We start from the raw sequence: 19,899 nt of genomic DNA on the forward strand, positions 1-19,899 counted from the left end.
GCAATTCATACAGGCTAAAAAGTAAAGAGCAGGATGGAAAAAGTTTGGAGGGTAAGCCTGGAAGAGCAAGTAGAGACAATTTCGTACACCTGCCATCACTTCCTTAGCTCAGGTTTCTACCATCTTTCACCTGAACAGTTTCAGTATTTGTATTCCTACTTTCAGCCCTTTTCTTCTCCATTCTGTTCTCACATTGCCACCAAGTGCTCTTTCAACAAATGCCAAAGGAATGTATGAATACAACTGTTATCCCACCAAAACAGTTATGGTCACTGTTGGTCTTTGGCTTAAAAACCTTCAAAGAGTTCCATTTTTTGGTGCAGAACAAACTCCCTGGGCTAACACCTACTGTTGTGAGCAATCACTCCCCACCCCCTACCCACTCCCAGAGATTCATTCTGTCTCCACCTTAATCACGTTCTTCTCTTTTGGTGAAATCCTTCTTGCACTCCCCACATCATCCCTTCCACTTGAAGAATTTCTACATATTCTTTCTTATTCCTGAAGGCCTAACTAAATGCCACCTTCTTTATTAAGCTCCCTTCCAGAATTGTTCCCTCCAAGTTGCACATTTAGTGCTTTCTTAAACATCTAGGACTGGTGGCGTAGGCAATGGGATGCCTGATTCTTTCCTTCTAGACTGTGTGCTTAAAGGTATTGTGCCTTATTCAGGTAGATGTGTCTCAAGACCCAGAACAGATCTTTGTGAATCTTAGGTCCTCCAAGAGGTTTCACTGAATTCTGTCCAATAAACTTACCCATCTCAAATCAATGAGATTAATGGCTTATTGGGTTCTTTCTTTAGAATACCATTTGTTACCTTAACTGAGTCTTGCAGGAATGTACAAGTCTTAATACCAGGGAGGTTTTTCTAATCGTAGGATTTCTAGCATAGATATGATGGCTGGTCAGTGAAGGTGGCAAGTATCTACTGTCCCTCAAATCTTGCCACTAGCTCCCTCCTCTGCTTACTAGAAAATGTGTTTATTTGGAATCTTCCTCAGAATTACTTTTCTTTCAGTGCATTTTTCAAGGGAGGGTAGAAAGAAAAGAATTATGATAATAAAAAACAACTATTTCATGTTTGTTCATTCAGTATGTAGTTATGTGGTTAAGGAAATTAAATACACACACACACACACACACCCTAATAGCTCTTTAATATAACCTTTAAGCCTCTAGTGCTTGAGACTGGTTTGGTCCAGTTGGTCCAATATGGAATCCTCCTCCTTCCTGTAGTGAAGACCTGTGGTCAGCCTTCTGGATTGAATCAAAGTCTTATAAATATACTTTTACCCTAAATATATTCAGAATAACAATGGATAAGTGTCATATACCAGTGGGGTCTAATTCCTAAGGTGAGAGAATCTCAGCGCTGCAAGGGACCAAAGTAAATCATGTAATCCCACTATTCAATTCACGGGTAAAGAAACCAGTGCACAAGGAGGTTGTCATTTGACCAGATACACCCAGTGCCCACGTAGGCACCCAGGCCATATGACTCCCGGGAAGACTACAAAGCCACTAAGCCCAAAGTAAGCAAAGAAAATATTTGCAAAATCCATCATTCTGGGAGCAAAGGCCAACCTGCTTAGGAAACTGAAGTCTTGAAGGGCAACCTAAGTTTAAGTGGCCACATGTGTCAGCTCCCCAGTGCTTGGTTATAGTGAGGAAGGGATGCAGTAAAAGGAGAAAATAACAGGGACTCACCTAGGAGTGAACACAAGTGAAATAGTAAAAGAAAGAAGACAATGAGGAGAAGACAGAGAAGCTAAAAAGGATGGGTATTCTGTTTGGCTTTGCTTGTAGCTTGTAAGGCTTGTTTTACTCATTTATTTATTTGTTGCTCAGTAAATATTTATTGAGTATTACTCTCTGCTAGGCTTCATTTCAGCAGAAAGATCCCTAGTCATAACATTTAGCAAGGACAGGGTAGAGATATCCTGGAGGCCTTCATCTTATCAGACAAAAGTGGGATTTAACCCCTTTCTACACATTAGCAGAGCAAGAAAGGAGTTTTGTTTTTTGTTTTTTGTTTGTTTCTTTGCTTCCTATACTATAGTAGTTTGTTTTCCTATAGTTTTTTGGTGTGTGTGTTTTGTGTTTTGTGTTTGTTTGTTTGTTTGTTTTCCAAAGTATCAGAAAACCTATGAAATGAAGTAGTTCAGCAGCTGAGGGTCACCATGCCTCATGCCCCATCCCTCCAATTTCTGTCTTGTACTAGCTCTCCAGGAGAGTTAGCCCCAGGCTTTGGGGTATAGTGGCCTCTGGAGTCAGGCCAAGCAGTAAAGCCTGGGTCCAAAGGGCTAACCATGAAGATAGTTCCAGACTTTGAGCTAGGCTGTTAGGCACCTTTTTTTTTTTTTTTTTTTTAATCTGGTTAGCCCTAGACTCTCAACTCTCAAATGTTCACCTCATGTAGATGAGTAGATCTTTCCTTGGAGCTTCATTCTCAGCCTGACATATCTGGCTCTAGCTTAACTGATGGGCTAGTTCTTCTCACCTTTAAGAGGGCTGTATGATCTACAACCCTAGCGATGATTTATCTAATCACCATCATGGGATAAGTGATGCAAATATGCCACTGCTTCCAAAAGAAGGAAGGTGGTTGGAGTGCCCTCCAAGAAGAAGCCACCATAGAGCTTATTCCCCAGACATGTGGTAATAAAAACTAGTCCAAAATCTTCCACAAAGACTCTTTGGAAGGTCACCTAGAATAAAAAAGGTCTACAGTAAGAATATTGTAATGTTTTTTAGCCATCTGCCTATAGCAAAATTCTTTTTTTAATGTTTATTTATTTTTGAGAGAGAGAGAGAGAGACAGACAGACAGACAGACAGATATCTCTGGATATAGCATCAGACTCCAAAGGTTAAGTGTTCAGTCCCACAAGGCTGCCCCTCAGATGCCAATCTCAAGCCCCAGACTGTTACCTGTGCCTCTGATGTACCAGCTAAAGACTGGAAGTTCCACTGACCTCCTCAGATTTGATTAATTTTCTAGAGCAGCTCACAGAACTCAGGGAAACACTAACATTTACCATTTTATTAAAGGATGTGATAAAGCATAGGAGTCAATAGCCAGTTGAAGGGATACATAGGGTAAGGTCCAAAAGAAAGGAACTTCTATCCTCATGGACCTTGAGGCCTGGCTTGGTAGCACATGGAAGCCTTCTGGTTCCCCAAGCATGGAAGCTCTGAAAAAGAACTAAAAAAGTTTTTGAGGCATTATTACATTGTCATGATTTAACTAAGTTGTGGGCTGTCAGCTGATTCTACTTCTAGCCCCTCTCCCCTCTCTGGAGGTTTTAGGGTGGGGATAATGGCAGTTCCAACCCTCTAATCACATGGTTGGTCCTCTTGGCTATCAGCCCCACCCTTGGGTGGGGTCAAAAAGTCACCTTCATTAATAACAAGACACTCATTTCACCTTTATCGTTCTGAAGCATTTTCAGGAATCTGAGAAATATATTTTGGTTATCTGAATGACTATATATACATTTCTTATAAATAATTATATCACACAAAGCCTCTTATGAACCCTCTCTCACGAGGTGTAAAGTGAAAATGACTAGCACTTGGTAGTTCCCAGCAGTTTTCAGAGCACATGAAGGCAACTGTATGGATTATCCATGGACAGAAACAAAACAAATACAACAGAAAACAAATAAATCCACAGTCCACATCTGGCCACTCAATGCAGAATTCCAGAGCTCCATAAGAATAGGATCTGTACAGTTTGTTACTTCCCCTGTTTAATGAAAGGAATCCCACTCTCCATTCTTCCTGAGGGCTCTTCTAAGCACCACCCCATTCCTTCTATCCTGGTGCTCCTTGGTCATTGTAACCCTCTCTGGCCTCCCAGGCCTGGAGCCTACCATTGGCTGACATGGCCAGCTTGCCAAGAAGGAAATGCTGTCACCAGGAAACCACTGAGCCTGAGGCCCCAGCTCATAGACTAGTGCTCTCTTGAGCCCCTCAAATTCCTGTGGGGGTGCACCATGGCAACCCTCTGAGCAAAGGCTTTAAAAGCACCTCATGTTTCACTTTGTGAAAGGTCTCATTTGGCCAGGCACACATCATTGCTTCTGACATTGCAGTCTAAGCAGGCATTTTTACTTCTGTTTCCCCAGTATGAACATGAAGGATCAGATAAACAGACCGTTCCTTTTCTCAGGGACAGAATGGTGTAGTGGTGAAGTGCAAGGGCTCTGCAGACAGGCTGTCCATCCTGGCCATGTCCCTTCTTGACTGTCACCCTGGCCAAGTTACTTGATTCCCACATGCCTCCATATTCTGCTCTACAATATGGGGATCATAGGAGTACCTACTTCACAGGGTTCTTACCAGGATTAAATAAGCTGGCATGTGACAATGCTTAGAACAGTGCCAGGCACACAAAGTCTACACAAAGTAAAAGTAGCTATCACCCTTATTCCTGGGAGCACCTTCTTCTTAAAGAAAAGGAAATACTGGGGCGCCTGGGTGGCTCAGTCGGTTAAGCGTCCGACTTCAGCTCAGGTCACGATCTCGCGGTCCGTGAGTTCGAGCCCCGTGTCCGGCTCTGGGCTGATGGCTCAGAGCCTGGAGCCTGCTTCCGATTCTGTGTCTCCCTCTGTCTCTGCCCCTCCCCCGTTCATGCTCTGTCTCTCTCTGTCTCAAAAAAAAAAAAAAAAAAAAAAAAAAACGTTAAGAAAAGGAAATACAGTGACAATGTTGTAGAAGTGAGATATCTAGGTATAGAGGCAAAGGCCTTGCCTGGAAAATTCAGGATAGAAGATATTTTGGAGGAAAAGGATAAGGTTGGAGTTCTCATCTAGAGAAGCTGTGTGACACTTCAGTCCTCAGGGGCACTGCTGACTGGGCCTGCCTGGTCAGGGTCCAGAATAGGCTGGTGCAGAGTCCTGGGAAGCAACACAATTTCAGTGTGACTTCCAAAAATGACTGCTATGAGGGTCAGGCAAGGAGGGAGGAAGACACAGGGTGAGGAGATGGGTATTGTTTTTTCTATCTGTGCTTGACACTCCCCCTTTCACACAAAGAGAGAATTGTGACAGGGCACTTTGCCCTTTGAATCACCTTGGCAACCTGAATTCTTTTGCTGTTCCAGGAAATTATAAACAAAATAAATACATTGAACTGACGCTCTTTGCTTCTGTTTTCTCCCTCAAATGGTACTTTTTTAAAAGGTGTGCATGTTGGGGGTGGGGTGCTCTTGATTGTTTTAAATGTATTTTAGACTCCTTCAAAATATGTTTAAGTAACATCAGGTGAAGGAATCTTAGAAAAATTGATAAAGCAGGCACAGAAGCTTGGATGTGTTCAGTGTAAACAACTTCTGGTAACAGGCATGCCATAGAACTTCATCAATTGATCCAAATAATGTAAAAGTTGTTGTAGACAAAGGAAGGATGGAAGGAGCAAGAGGATATAAGAGGGAAGATGAGAGGAAGAGCAGGAAGAAGCTTAAGGGTAGGAACCACTTTATGGGCCTGTGACCAGTATAGCCAAAGCGGGTCCCATGCTCAAAAGAGATCCCTGTGCTTGGGGTATAATGCTCTGTGGCCACCATCTGAAAATTTTCATTAATTTTATCTTTAAATTTTTGTTTTGTAAGTGAAGTCAGAAAGGACAGTGGTACCATGGCTCACACAGTACTGCTTCCCCACCTCTCTAGGACAAACTCTCAGCCTCCTGGCAAGGGATCTGGACACAGACCTGAGGAGGGTCAGGATCAAGCATGTGCCAGGTTACAAGAGGAAGGCCCAGGCACCTGTGAGGGTTTGCTCTAGTAGTAAGACTCTCCAGCCCAAAGGAGCACAATAATAAATAGCAAATAAAAATCACTGTGCCATGTCAAGAAAGACACCAAGAAGAAAGGACTGAGCTTCTTTCCTGCCATATCAACAGGGGACTCCACATTTTCATTTTGCCCTGAGCCTCACACATTATGTATCTGGCCCTGGTTGCAGCATTTAATGCCCACTCAGCTCTCTTCCTGCACCTCAGAGTTGAGAGTTGTGAGGGCCCCTGGCCCTTGTCCTGCAAGAGGTTGTAGAACTCATGTCAGCTGCCCTCTCTCATACAGTGGAAGCACATTTCCAGGGTTCACAGTGTAATTGCCCATTGTGAGCCAGCAACAAGCTGAGTAATGGGAAATCCGGAGAGCCGAGAATGCAGAGACAAGGGAGGGAAAGGAAGAGGAAAGGTGAAATGAAGGAGTGCTGTTCCATGGAATTGTGAAAACTGACTCCAGCCGTGGGGTCAAATAAACAGGATAACACAGCGCGAAGAAGACCAACAGGAAATTTTACACGGAACAATGTATCAGGAGGTAGCCGTTGAACAGCATTTGAAGTATATCAAAACTGCAGCTTTTTAAAAATCCAACTCTGTTTCTTGCCCAGGTCTCTGACCCTAGCTTGTGGTCCAGCTCTGGGCTTCCAGAACTATACCTTGCTCCTCTATTTCCTTAACCTGCTCTTAATCCTCCTAGGGACCTCCATTCTACCCATAAGTCCTAGTGCATGGAGTTACAGGGTCTTTCTGTGGACTCAATCAGAAAATTAAAATGCTAATGAATTATTTGGATTGTTTTATAATCTTTCCAGAGATATCAGGAGAATCTGAAGGATTAGAGTTTCTATTGTATGATATAAAATGAGAATCTCTTTCATTGGCCAATGAAAATTTATTGTCATTTGAAACTGTAAACGCTCATGCAGTTTTTTTTTTCAGGTCAATGAAAGGTATTCAACACCAGTAATATGCACAGATTTTACTTACCTATTTGTGCAAGCTGAAGAGATATAGGACACTATCAAGGAAGAATTGGTAACTTTTAAGACTTGGACGGGCTACTTAAAAAAGTGTAGAATAGCCTCCTTTCAAAGATAGGATGAAAAGTTTATTATAGATCTACACAGAGATGGACCCAATTTAGATGGTTGCCTGAAGTTCTTTCTTTCTCATATTTGTTGATTTCTTATTGACTAACTACTTAATTATGATCCATTTACTTTCACCAAGGATTTTTGGATATTAAATTTCATGCAGTTTGTAGCAATCTGATCATTACTGGATCATCTTGGTCATCATTTTGCCACCAGCGAGTACTCATCCTGGTCATTTTGTTAACATTAAAATTCACTCTGGGGTACCTGGGTGGTTCAGTCAGTTAAGGTCCAGTCTCGGCCCAGGTCATGATCTCAGGGTTCATGGGTTTGAGCCCCTCATTGGGCTCTGTGCTGACAACGTGGAGCCTGCTTCGGATTCTCTGCCTCCCTCTCTGCCTCTCTTTTTCTCTCTCTCTCAAAAATAAATAAACATTAAAAAAATCATTGTTTAAAAATTTTTTTCACTTTTCTGGTTTCTCAGGGGCCAACCTCTGCCCTAGTTGGGGAAAAAAAAAACAAAAAATAGATTTGATGAACCAGTTGTTGTCTAGGTAGCCCCACCCCATGTCAGTCACACCTGTATTTAATTTAAGTCCTTGTTAGTTGGCTAATGATGGAAGACAATTTAGCTCTTATGGGAAACAAAAATCCTTCCAGTGACAAGAGGCAAGTGGGAGTTTGTTGGAGGATTTGTTAAAATGTGTTTACTCCCCTTTTTAGTTTTCCTTTCCTTTCTTTTTCTTTTTGCATTTTTTTCTTTGCATTTTATCTTAACATTCATAGACCGGGAAGAGCACTGGATGATACATAATGAGCTTCCTTTGACTCTCTCCTCCAGAGTGGAAATAGAATTCTGTGTTCCATCATCCTGAGCCACCACCAGGGTCCATCCATAATCAACTATGATGACGAGAGTGGGAAGACATGTGTGCACATTGCCGCAGCAGCAGGCTTCAGCGACATTATTAACGAACTGGCGAGAGTGCCTGAGTGCAACCTGCAGGCTCTGGATGTGGACGACAGGTATTGGTAGCAACTCAAAGTGTTGGGAACTAACAGCCATCTTCTCTTTATCTTAAAATAAAGAACATGGTTAAGGGGTTATCCTATATGACTATATCCTTGACTGCCGGTAATATTCACACATGTGCTTGTGACAATAAAAACTGCTCTATTTTAGTCAGGGCAGGAAAAATCATTGTTATGGAAAGAAATGCTGTGACTGTACAGTATTGTCAGACTTTCCACTTTTTGCTAAATGTTCTCAGAAGGCTTTCTGTATGTCAGCTTCCTGCTATATATGCACTTTTTATTTCTTAACAGTAAGTCTTATTTTTTTCATCATTCCTGGATTATGTCATAAAGTCTATAAGTTCTTGTTATCCAGACAAGAGCGTAAGACAAGTTTTGTATTCAGAACTAGATGTGACATTTTTCAGGTTTTTCTTTTTTTCCCAACCATTAAAAATACATTGGCAAGGAAAAAGAAGCTGGATCCAGAAAGGGGAAGAGACTTATCCCAGAGGTAGTCAGCAATGAAAGAAGACTTGTACCCTCCTTGTACCCCCCTCTTCTAAACAAAGAACTTTTCGTACATCATCAACTATTAGAGCTTTTCAATTACACTGCTTATCTAATCTTTGTTTTGGTTAGGCATTGATTCAATGGAAATACAAGAATAATATAACAACAAACAAGACTATTGAAAATAAGTAAAAGGCTTACATGCTATGTATGGGTTTTTTGCCCTCTTCTGTTGAAGTGCAAAATTAGCCACTTACTTATCTTAACTTCAGGTAAATCCCAAGAAGCACCTCCTACTCTCCTATACCTGAAATTCTTGTAACACCTGGGAAAAATTCTTGAGTTGCACATGAGTCTCAGGACTTGGAGATGGTTAACATGATGACTTTAATTAAAATTGAAGTGTAGATCATTGAAAGTAGACCTTTTCCCAAGGTCAGATATTGATCTTGAGCAGGTAAGACAGTAACAGGACTGAAGTTACATGAAGAGAAAAGGTGAATGAACCAAAAAAAAGAAGAAAGCAACACATTTAAGAAAGGAGGGCTGGAGAAAAGTTTACCGACTTTAAAATACTTTCACAACCAGTTCCAAATAGGATATTTCCCAGTTTGCATTATCATACACTTAGCAAAGGAAATCCAGTTCCTCAAGCCTCAGGGAAGAAAGTAAAACCAAGGTAGGAAAAAAAAGTACAAAAGATAAGATCCTACAAGAGTTCAAAGTGAAGTAAAATCTCCAGGAGAATCTAGTTCCTGCTCCAAAGCTCAACTCACTTGTTGCCTCAATTGGCCAAATCCTGCCCTCTGTTTTGTTTTGTTTTCTGCAGCCTGCAGCTGTACCTTCACACTGAAACTGTGAGCTTGTCTTAGTAGAATTTTTCAGAAGTTTCATAGGTATAAATGCTTTAACCATTTGTAGGAATTGTGACTTCCTTATGCTTCTTCTCCTAGTGGAGAGAAAGTGTTTGAAGCAAAGGGAAGAAAAATAAGGCAGTGATTTAAAAAAAGAGAGAGAGGGAAAATATGCAGGCACTAGTCCTCCTAGATATTAAAGTACTTTCTAGATCTGTGATATTTATTTATTTTTTAAAAGTTTACTTATTTATTTTAAGAGAGAGAGAGAAAGAGAAAGAGAGAGCAGGGGAGGAGGAGAGAGAGAGAAGTGAGAGATAGAGAATCTCAAGCAGGCTCTGTGCTGTCAGCCTGGAGCCTGTTTTGGGGCTGGATCTCAGGAACTGTGAGATTATGACTGAAGCCAAATTCAAGAGTGGGAAGCTTAACCATCTGAGCCCCCAGGTGCCCCAGATGTATGATATTTAAAACATGGTGTAATTAGCCTAAGATCCATGGCACAGAACACATAACTCAGAAGTAGCTCATGTAGCATAAATGTCTCAAGTTTCATCAACCTGTGAGGTCATACTTTACTTTAATACCCAACCCATTTATCTTCAGGAAAGACAGTCTTTTATCAAGTTCTCCTTACATGCTTCTGGGAATTCTCTCAGGAATGTTTACATGTCCTATAAATCATTCCTTACTGACATCTCAACCAATGCTGCATGCTTATATCAATCATTTCCTGCTCTTCAGACACTACCTCATCAACCACCTCTAATGAATTTTTTCTGAGTCATGGGCCCTGGCCCTCCACCTTCACATTTTGATAGTTTCAGCTATCACAGTGTAAAGTGTGTTTGTGTGCTGTGTTTGTCGGAAATTTAGAGATAAGAAAGGAATTACAGGTTAGATAACCTGAAATTGGATACTGCAGATTGCCCACAAAGGCTCTGTGTGTATTAGTTAGGAGTTTTCTATATACTCCGTTTCTCTGCAAAATAATTTATGTTTTCCCCGTTCTTCCGGATCTCTTTTTCCATGTTGGCCGTCAGAAGAAGTAAAACACTTGGTCTTCACAATTGTTGTAAAGAAGTATTTCACACTGCTCCAAAGTGAGTTGTCATGTGTCCGTGAACCTGATGAGATTGATGCCCAACCCTTCATCTATTGAATTTATTGGCAATATATTCTCTAAACAGGATGGCATAATCTGGCTGGAGCCTCATCCTGTTTCATAATAGATATTGTGTGGAGACCTCTCTCAAGTAGGATGGAATCAGTCACATCTGCCACATATTCAAATAAACAGGGTGATTGATCACTGTATTGAAAAGAAACAGTCCTATGAAGTGTTCTCAAATTTCGGGAAGTAGTATAACCTGAGGAGGAGGATGCTTGATTGACAGAAGACATAATCCACGCATGGGTATCCTGACCACACTGAGGACAAGACTACTCTCCCAAGTACTAAGGCCCATGCACCTTAACAGATAGCTCCAACTGAGCCCTTTTCTGTCTAGCCCCTTGGCTGCCTCCATGTCTGAGAGACTGCTTGGCCACCCTTCTGCCCAGGGTTCAGGCCCCACCAGAAAGCCTAGAAGTTTTCCATGCCTTCCTTCCCTGCCTCAGGATTGAGCCTTTCCCAGGGCAGTTTAAAAATGACAATATTTTCTCCTAGCCTCCTGCTTTTTTTTTTTTTTTTTTACCTAAGAGAATACTGCTTTTACAATTAAATAAAGGCTTAAATATTGAGGAATATGTATCTACCTTCTGGCTGATGAGGGACTTTCTAAGTATAAAATGCTGAAAGAAACAAAAGCAAAGAGATAATTAAATGTGGTTATTTTTAACTTTTATGGAAAATCACTATAAAAATTAAAAGTCAAGTAACAAATTAGAGAAAATGTTTGCAAAAGTATTGATATCTTTAATATATAAGGAGCCTACATAAATTAGTAAGAAAAACTAACAATATAACAGAAAAAAAAAAAATGGCCAAAAGGCATTAAGAGTCATTTCAGTCAGAAGACTCAAGTGACAAATAAAAATGTATTTCAAAACTTCCACCTCACTATTAAAGAAATGCAAAAGAAAATAACACTGTGGTATCATTTTGCCTACCAAATTGGCAAAGATTTTTAAAGGTGATGATAACACTCAGTTTAGGGAAGGAATAGGGACACAGCTGGTAGGGGGAGAAATTGAGTCAATGTTCTTAGAAGACAGTTTGCACTATGTATAAAGAGCCTTAAAATTGCCCATAACTTGGGGTCGCCTGGGTGGCTCAGTAGGTTAAGCAGCTGGCTTTGGCTCAGGTCATGATCTCACAATTTGTGAGTTCAAGGCCTGCATCGGACTCTGTGCTGACAGCTTGGAGCCTGTTTTGGATTTTGTGTCTCCCTCTCTCTCTGCTCTTCCCCTGCTTGTGCTCTGTCTCTCTCTCTCTCTCTCTCTCAAAAATAAATAAATAAACTTAAAAAAAAATTGCCCATAGCTTTTGACTCACTACTTCCTCTTCTAGGACATCGTCAAGAAAGCCAGAGAAGGGTACAAGGCTCCAGAATGCTTATAGCTGGAGGACAGTTTGCAGCATCCTGAAGCCCCATCTGATACTTAACTCACCATTTCCACACTGCAAATAGCCACACATTTTTCGTGCCACATCCAGACTTTAGACAACTGTTGCCAGCTGAGCACCCTGTGCCATTTCTGTGCTCTGACCCTTGTGCCATTCCCATGTGGTCCCCCAGGACACCGCTGCACTGGGCTGCAGCTGCAGGGAAGGCAGACTGTGTGCAGTCACTGCTGGAGCTGGGCATGGACAGCAACCTGCGAGACACCAAGGAGAGCACACCCCTGGCCTACGCCCTGTACTGTGGCCACACAGCCTGTGTCCAACTCCTCTCCCAAGAGAGTAGGTGAGTGCACTGGAGAGGAGAGGCACTCATTGTTTTCTTCCTCTCAAACATTTATAAAATTGGATGAAACTTCTTCGCTTGCCGATGCCCAAATCCAGCTCTAACTTAATATTGTGCTTGCCACTGTCTAATATATCGTGACATGTTCTCTACTCTGTGGAGCAAAATTATAGTAGTGAGCCCAAATCCATCACCCTAACATCCACTGGACTTTCATTTCTTCTTTCCTTTTTCTCCCTTTCTTCTTCCCTGTACATGCCATGTTCTCTTAATCTTCTTTTTTTCCGTAATCAACAATTCTCAAACTTTTTGCTCTCAGCACCTTTTTCCACTTTCAAAAATTGGGAACCCCAAGGGGTTTTCTTTATGGGAGTTACACCTTTCTGTATTTATAGCACTAAAAACTAAAACTAATTTTTAATAAAATATGTAGTTATTCATTTAAAGCAATAATAACCTCATTACATTTACATGTTGACATAAATACCATATTTGTAGCTAAAAATAACCTTTTTGTCCAAAACCAAAAAAAAAGTTGTAATGAGAAGAACAGCAGAGCTTTGCAATGTTTTGCAAATCTCTTCGATATCTTAATAGAAGCATAGTAGAATACAGCTATATTCCCACATCTGTTCCTGTATTCAATCTCTTGCAATATGTTATTTTGATTGCAGTGTCTGAAAAAAATCTGGCTTTGCATAAATATGCAGTTGGAGAAGGGAATATTTCAGTAGCATTTTCAGATATTGTGGATACTTTTCCTTTGCTATTACATCCAAACTTGACAAACGTTAGTTACAACGTGAACTATTGGCATATCGATGAACTTTTTATACTCTGTTGTGTTAAAATCCATTAGTTTGTCTTGCACTTTAAATGGGTCTTATACCCATACAGGATTTTATAGTATCTTGCTTTGGTCATTTGGAAAATATTGGTTCACTTAATTAGGAATATCATCCAGATGACACATTGCATTATACAATATTAAAAAATCACATTTGTTAATATCACCACTGATCTTATTGGAAGAGCCTTTATGTATCAGGAATCTGTCAAGCTTACAGTATGCACACAAGTTTTTCAAAATTCTAATTTTTGCTTGAAAACCGGACTTTTGTCATTGGCAGCAATTGCTGTCAATTGTTTACCTTGAAATTACAGGCTTATTTTATTCGTTTTTGAGAAGCTTTCTGAAAATACCCAATTGCAAATAACCATAGTTTGTCTGTAGGTCATAAAAATGGTGTTCTGTGAAAAAACAGTATCTAGGTTAGCTGGCAACTCAAACAATTATACAAGTGCTTTACCTCAAGACAACCGTCATATTTTGTTATATAGTTGAATTGCTTATGGGTACTTCCTGTTTTGTCAAAAAGTGTATACTGAAAGGTAATTTTTTTAAATTTTTTTAATGTTTATTTTATTTTTGAGAGAGAGAGAGAGAGAAAGAGTGAGTGGGGGAGGGACAGAGAGAGGGAGACACAGAATCCAAAGCAGGCTCCAGGCTGTGAGCTGTCAACACAGAGTCCAACCTGGGGCTTGAACTCACAAACCGTGAGATCATGACCTGAGCTGAAGCCAGGACTTAACCTACTGATCCATCCAGACACCCCACAAAGGTCAATATTTAATAAAATTAATAACTTTTACCAGACATTAATAAGTTAAATGACAATTTTTTAACATAAGTCCATTGATGATACTGTCTTGATTTGTATCAAGGAGCCCATACTTTGACCCACTATCTCTATTGTACAAAAGCACATGAATATTGTACAAAAGCAACTGAAGACTGTTGGGGACCCCACCCACAGTGTTTAGGGGACCACACTTTGAGACCCCACTGGCCTAAATCACAATCTATAACCGAAGGAGGAAAGATTATAGAAGATACTAAAGTAGCATTAATTTGCACAGGGCTATATTCTATTGAGGTCAACTTGGAAGAATGTTAGAGATCCCCTGGGGTAATATTAGGGGTCTAGAAGGGGTATTCAATAGTTCACAAAGCCTATTGGAAGGTGAAAGAATGAAGATAAAAATACATCGTGGAAATAAAGATTCAATTACACACTGTGTGACCTGTAAAGAAAAACACTAATTATATACAGTCAAGTGGTGATGTTTTTCAAATTACAAATTACAGTATCTCACTCTGAAGAGTAATGTTGCAATCTGGCTTTTAGGGCACACACATGGGTCAGATTTCATCATTAACTCATACCACAGAAAGCACTAAGTCAGTTGTGGCCTCAAAAGAGAGTAACAGAATTTTCCAAGCAAGAAAAACAGAATCGTGCCTCAGGGAAACTGTCCACATAAGAGGAGCCCGTTGGACAACTGCTGACCTTTTTTTCTTTAGAATTTGCCTGCCCATTGGGCATTGCTCACTTTTCTTCTGCTGCCACACCCGATCTCTGGGACAAACACTTCCTCGTGGGCAGCTAAAGCCCAGACTAAAGCTTCTTCCCTCGGTTTCCTTTTTTAAAAAGTATTTTCCAATAGGAAATTTAGTAAAAACTGAAAGGGAAACAAAGAACATTCAAATAGCATAAAACGGGCAGGCTTCCTGAGGTAGATAATGTCTGAGCTATGCCTAGATCTTATGAGATCTCTTTCAGAGAAAACCTGAAACCACATTTCCCCTGTCTCTACAAGCTCCCCTTGCCTCTACCACTTGAAGCCTGAACTCACCCTTAGCCTTCATCTCTGTGACTTAAAACTTATACCCCTACTGACTGTGCTTGAGAAGTGAGAACAGTAATGCTTTAAGCTGTTTTCAACTTAGTTTATCCCTTGGTGAAAATATATGATCTAGAGGTAGATTTTGAAAGGACAGTTCCTGAGGGACTAAGAGGAATCTAAGAAATAGTCTAACTATGGCAAGGAGTGGAGTAACAAAGGGTTTTGCAAGTTCTTCCACCTGACCTTTGACTTGAAAGTGCTTTGGGGTGTCTTTGGATTACCTAAGACAACCTTCTCAAGCAGATGAAATAGAGGGAGGCAGTGTTTGGTTGGGGGATTGTGACCACTTCCTAGCTTCTTACAGAGTCCTTGTTATTTTACATTCCCAAAGAACAGAGCCTACTCGACCCTTTCCTTCCCAGAGCAGCAGACCCCAGAAGAAGGAGGGACGATTCAGCATGCTCAACCAAATCTTCTGCAAAAACAAAAAAGAAGAGCAGAGAGCCTATCAGAAGGATCACAGCAGGGATCGACACAGGGGGGAGCACACCTCGGAAGTCGATGACATCATCACCACCTTTGACGGCATCGTGGATACCAACTGCCAAGAAGGGCCAGGCGATCAGGTGGCTATGATTGACCTTAAGAAGCGGACCTCAGAGAATTCAAAACATCTCTTGCTAGAAAAGAAGCCTCTGGGCCCCAAGGGGCTTCCACCAATCAGAACGCAGAGTCTCCCACCCATCACCGTGGGCAGTCACTTCCTGACAGCTTCCCAGGGGACCACTTCCCATACTGGTCTGAGCTCTGGTAGTCATCATATGGCCCAGCGATCTCAGAAAAGCTGCAGTGAGCAGGACTTACTGCATAACAGAACTGGTTGCCAAGCGTTGCTAGATAACCCCTGGAGAGGCGATTCTAACCAGGTGTTCTGTAAGGCTGGGACTGTGTCTTCTTCTGATAAACTGCTGGACAGATTGCTCACCAGTGGCTCTGGTCACCAGGAGGTCTTTGGGCTGCCACATCTTCCTCATCTACATAATCCTTCATCAGGTATTACCCTTGCTTCCCTCTTCCTCATTCCTGGCAGGCTCTCTCCAAGAAATGTTTCCTATAGTTCTGGGCTAGGAACTTGGGGTGACAGTAGCCTAGAAGGCAGGGCCAGAGCAAAATGGATGATTAGGACCAACATTTTTCCTTGAGTCTACTGGACTCAAGATCTCTAGGCTATTGAAACATTCTGCTTTTCCACCCTGAGGGCAATCATCAAGTTAAAGTATGTGCCTTCTTATATTCCCAACAGATATGTGTAGTGATTGGAAGATAAAAGCAGAAATATTACTATTTCCAGTAGCTAAGATTCTTAACCAGGGATAGTGGCAATATCAATTATGAGGGGTTGACTTGTTTGTGTGGTGGCTTGCTTTTAAATCAGGTGTTCAATCCCTACTTCAGACCTACAGAAGCAAAATTTTGGTGAGGGAGGAGAGGAAATGGCAATACCTTCTAGGTAACATTCACACATTAATGGTTCAAGTTTCCACACATACCAAAGGCTTACATTGTAATTCTCCCTGCTGTCTCTTCCCCAAGCCAACCAATGCCACTCATCCAAAGCTACTAATATTATTTGTTGTTTATTCTTCCAGAGATATTTTATACACGGGTATACACACATACACACACACACACACACACACACACACACACACAAAATAGGTATAAGTAAGTATATATCCCCCTTTAAATAAGTATATCACACTAAAGAATTTGTTTTTATACACATATAAGCAATATATATATATATTTTTTTTAAATGGTCCACAGGTGATTCTGATGCACACTAGAGAAAGGGAAACATTGTTTTAAAGCAGAGGCTGCAAAACAGCTTCCAAAATTAGTTCATTGCCACAGAATCTTGTTTTGTTTTCAAGTGAATTAATTGCCAATATTTAAAAATCATCAAGTATTACATAAAAAAATAGAAAATTCTAGCCTTTTCTGAAAAATTAAAAAGCCTGGCAACACTGAACCCAAATTCCACTTGGTAATAATAGGCCAGGTATGAATACCCACTGTCCCCTTGAACACCAGCTAGACATCACTGTCCCCAGTTCAACCCAGTCCAAGTCTCTAGTATCTCTCCAAGGAGTGTCAGTTTTTCTTCATTAATGTGTCTCTGTTGTTTTTCTCATAGTAGGGTTAAGAGAAAAAAATGATGTATCTTGAACCCACATTTCTGTCAAACATAGAAGAATGAAAGACTGAGAGGGCTATGTGTATTGTAAGAAGTGGAGGAGGGATGAGGCACCTGGGTGGCTCAGTCAGTTGAACATCCGACTCTTGGTTTCGGCTCAGGGCATGATCTCACAGTTTGTGGGTTTGAACTCTGTGTCAGGCTCTAAGCTGACAGCTTGGGATTCTCTCTCTCTCTCTCTCTCTCTCTCTCTCTCTCTCTGCCTCTCCCCCACTCACACTCACTCTTCACTTTCCTTCTCTCTCTGAAAATAAAGAAATAAAATCTTTTAAAAAAAGAAATGGAGGAATATATATATTTGGAAATAAGAAATATTCCTTCCTAAAAAAAAGAGAAAGAAATGTTCCTTCCTGTTTAATATGCAGCATGAGCCTGGCTCTCTTCCCTCATTTATGTGTGCCTGGTCTGGTGTCTGAAACAGGTAGAGGTAGAGTATGACTCCCCTCATACATATTTACATGTATGTGTGAGAAACAGACATCCTGGTGTCTGAGAAAAACTCCACCCAACATTTTACTTCCTCCACAAAGCACTAAAGTATGTGGTTAGTGCCATAGGTAATGTTTTTGCCTTTGTTCTACAGAAGGATCAGGAAGGAAAGATATTAGTCTTCTTCTTCTGATACTTTAGTGGTCTCCAGGGCCTCAACCCGTCCTCCTTTCTGGAGTTGGTCCTGTCCTGGCTAATATCTCCTCCTTTGAAAATCTTTTGAAATTTGTGAAAATCTTGTTCTTTTTCTGTTCCCAAGAGAGCCTGTCTTTTTCTGTCAGTTAGGAATGGGCTCAGCCTCCTGTAAAAGAAACCAAAGTAACAATGGCTTAAACAACATAGAAATTTATTGCTCTCATAGGAAAGAAGTCTGAAGTAGGTAGTTCCCAGGTGTTTGGTAGCTCCATGATCACCAAAAACCTAGGCTCCTTCCTCCTGTGTGCTCCACAGCTTACCATATGACTTCCATTCTTCAGGTTATTTCATGGTCCATTAAGGCTAACAGAGAAGGAGGAAAGAAACAGAGAGAGGGGGAACATGGATTTTCCCAGCTGAATCAGCTCCCGTTAAGACATCATTGCCCTTAAGTCCACATATCTGTTTACATCTCATTGGCCAGAACTTTAATCACATGGTCACGCCTATTGGCATGGGAGAGTGGGAATTGCAGTCTTTTATCTCAGCATGCGGCTGTCCCTCAAAAGTTGGATTTTTGTTTCTAAGAGAGAAGAGAGATTTGATAGTGGATAAAGAACTAGTAGATTATGGCATTTGTACTATCTAAAACTTTCTGTATTATTGGAAATAAAATGAAATTCAGTAAACTCGGTTTGAAAATTAGCTTCATTTGCCAGTGAAGTGACTTGAAAAGTCCTGGAGTGGCAGAATAGTAGAAAAGAAGCAAAATTCTCCAAGAGAATCTTAAATAATTAGCTGTGGCTACATCAAAGCATTTATTTTTTAACCAATGTTTTTAAGTTTATTTATTTTTGAGACAGAGGGAGACAGAGTGCAATCAGGGGAGGGGCAGAGAGAGAGAGAGGGAGACACAGAATCTGAAGCAGGCACCAGGCTCTGAGTTGTCAGCATAGAGCCCAACGCAGGGCTCAAACTCACAAACCGGGAGATCATGACCTGAGCCGAAGTCAGATGCTTCACTGACTGAGCCACCCAGGTGCCCCTTCAACCAATGTTTTTAAGCACTGATAATAGCTAGGAGCCATTCTAGGCAACTGAGTTGTGGTAAGATAAATCTCCCAAGAATCTTCAGCCTATAAATGAGTTTTAAAAGATATGGATTTGCTAAAATGATTATGCAACTGACTTCAAGGTACTTTTCTTATCATGTTTAGTTACAAGATCATAGGGTTTTGAAATGGAAAGGACCTTATTCATTAAATGGTTAGAGGGTCTGCCATTCTAATTTGTCAAGAGGCGGACTACTACAAGGGCTAAGACATCTGGGTTCAAATTCTGGCTCTGTCACTTAGGTGCTGTTACTTAATCTCTCTGGGCTTTTGTTTCTTCACCTGAAAAGAATGGGAGGAAATACCTAACCATACCTAACTATAGTGTTGTGAGTTGCTGTTAAATTAAAAGAGGTGATACAGGTAAAGTATTTAGAACAGTGATTTGAACAAAGTGTTATACCCACACGAACGTATTTGGTTTTTTAAAACTATGTGCCAAGCCCCATACTAAGCACTATGGTTTAGTTACAAGCTAGGAATCACCTTGTTTTAAAGATGATGAAACTTAAGTAAATGTGCTAGTCAACTGCCTGATTGCCCTCACGTCTAGTTTTTTCCTCCAGCCCTATTCTGTCTCTCAGGGAATGACACTTCCCAAGCTCCCTTGCAGCTGCTCCCAGGTACTTTTGGCCAAGTATCAGGAGGCACTGGCAGATGAGGAAGAGCAGGAGAAGGAGGGAAAACAGTGTAGTTGTCCACAATGGCCCTGTGCTTTTTCTGGAAGCTCCCACAGTGGTTCCATCTCCTTCATGCTCCCTCCACACAGCTGCTCACTCTGTAGCTCTGGCCCCCACTAGCTTAACACCATCCTTTCCCCTTATCTCTCCAGCCTAGAGATGGTTGCTTTTTTTTTTTTTTTTTTTTTTTTTGCAGTGGTTGATCTCTGGATTGTCCTCTACCCTCTCTTCTGTTTGGCTTCTTAGTTTTTCTAACACCAATAGAAACAAGTTTCTGTATGAAATTCCCTCTGTTTCAAAAACCAAGAGAGGTCCCTTTTTTCCTGGGTGAGCCCCAACTGATAAAACAAGACATATCT

At 41.0% G+C, this 19,899-nt stretch overlaps 1 protein-coding gene across 2 annotated transcripts in view; it reads left to right on the forward strand.

Annotated features, from left to right (window-relative positions):
* Positions 1–19,899, forward strand: part of ANKRD55 (ankyrin repeat domain 55) — a 196,493-nt gene that overhangs the window by 169,970 nt on the left and 6,624 nt on the right. The window contains exons 9-11 of one of the 2 annotated variants that reach the window (XM_060635755.3): positions 7,734–7,918; positions 12,012–12,179; positions 15,259–15,920. In XM_060635755.3, coding sequence (XP_060491738.3) covers positions 7,734–7,918; positions 12,012–12,179; positions 15,259–15,920 — 1,015 coding nt within the window. The remainder of the gene's footprint in view (positions 1–7,733; positions 7,919–12,011; positions 12,180–15,258; positions 15,921–19,899) is intronic. The other variant, XM_078449750.2, reaches the window with a different exon arrangement.

Source organism: Panthera onca, chromosome A1, assembly GCF_046562875.1.
Source record: "Panthera onca isolate mPanOnc1 chromosome A1, mPanOnc1 haplotype 2, whole genome shotgun sequence".
Classification (NCBI taxonomy): domain Eukaryota; kingdom Metazoa; phylum Chordata; class Mammalia; order Carnivora; family Felidae; genus Panthera; species Panthera onca.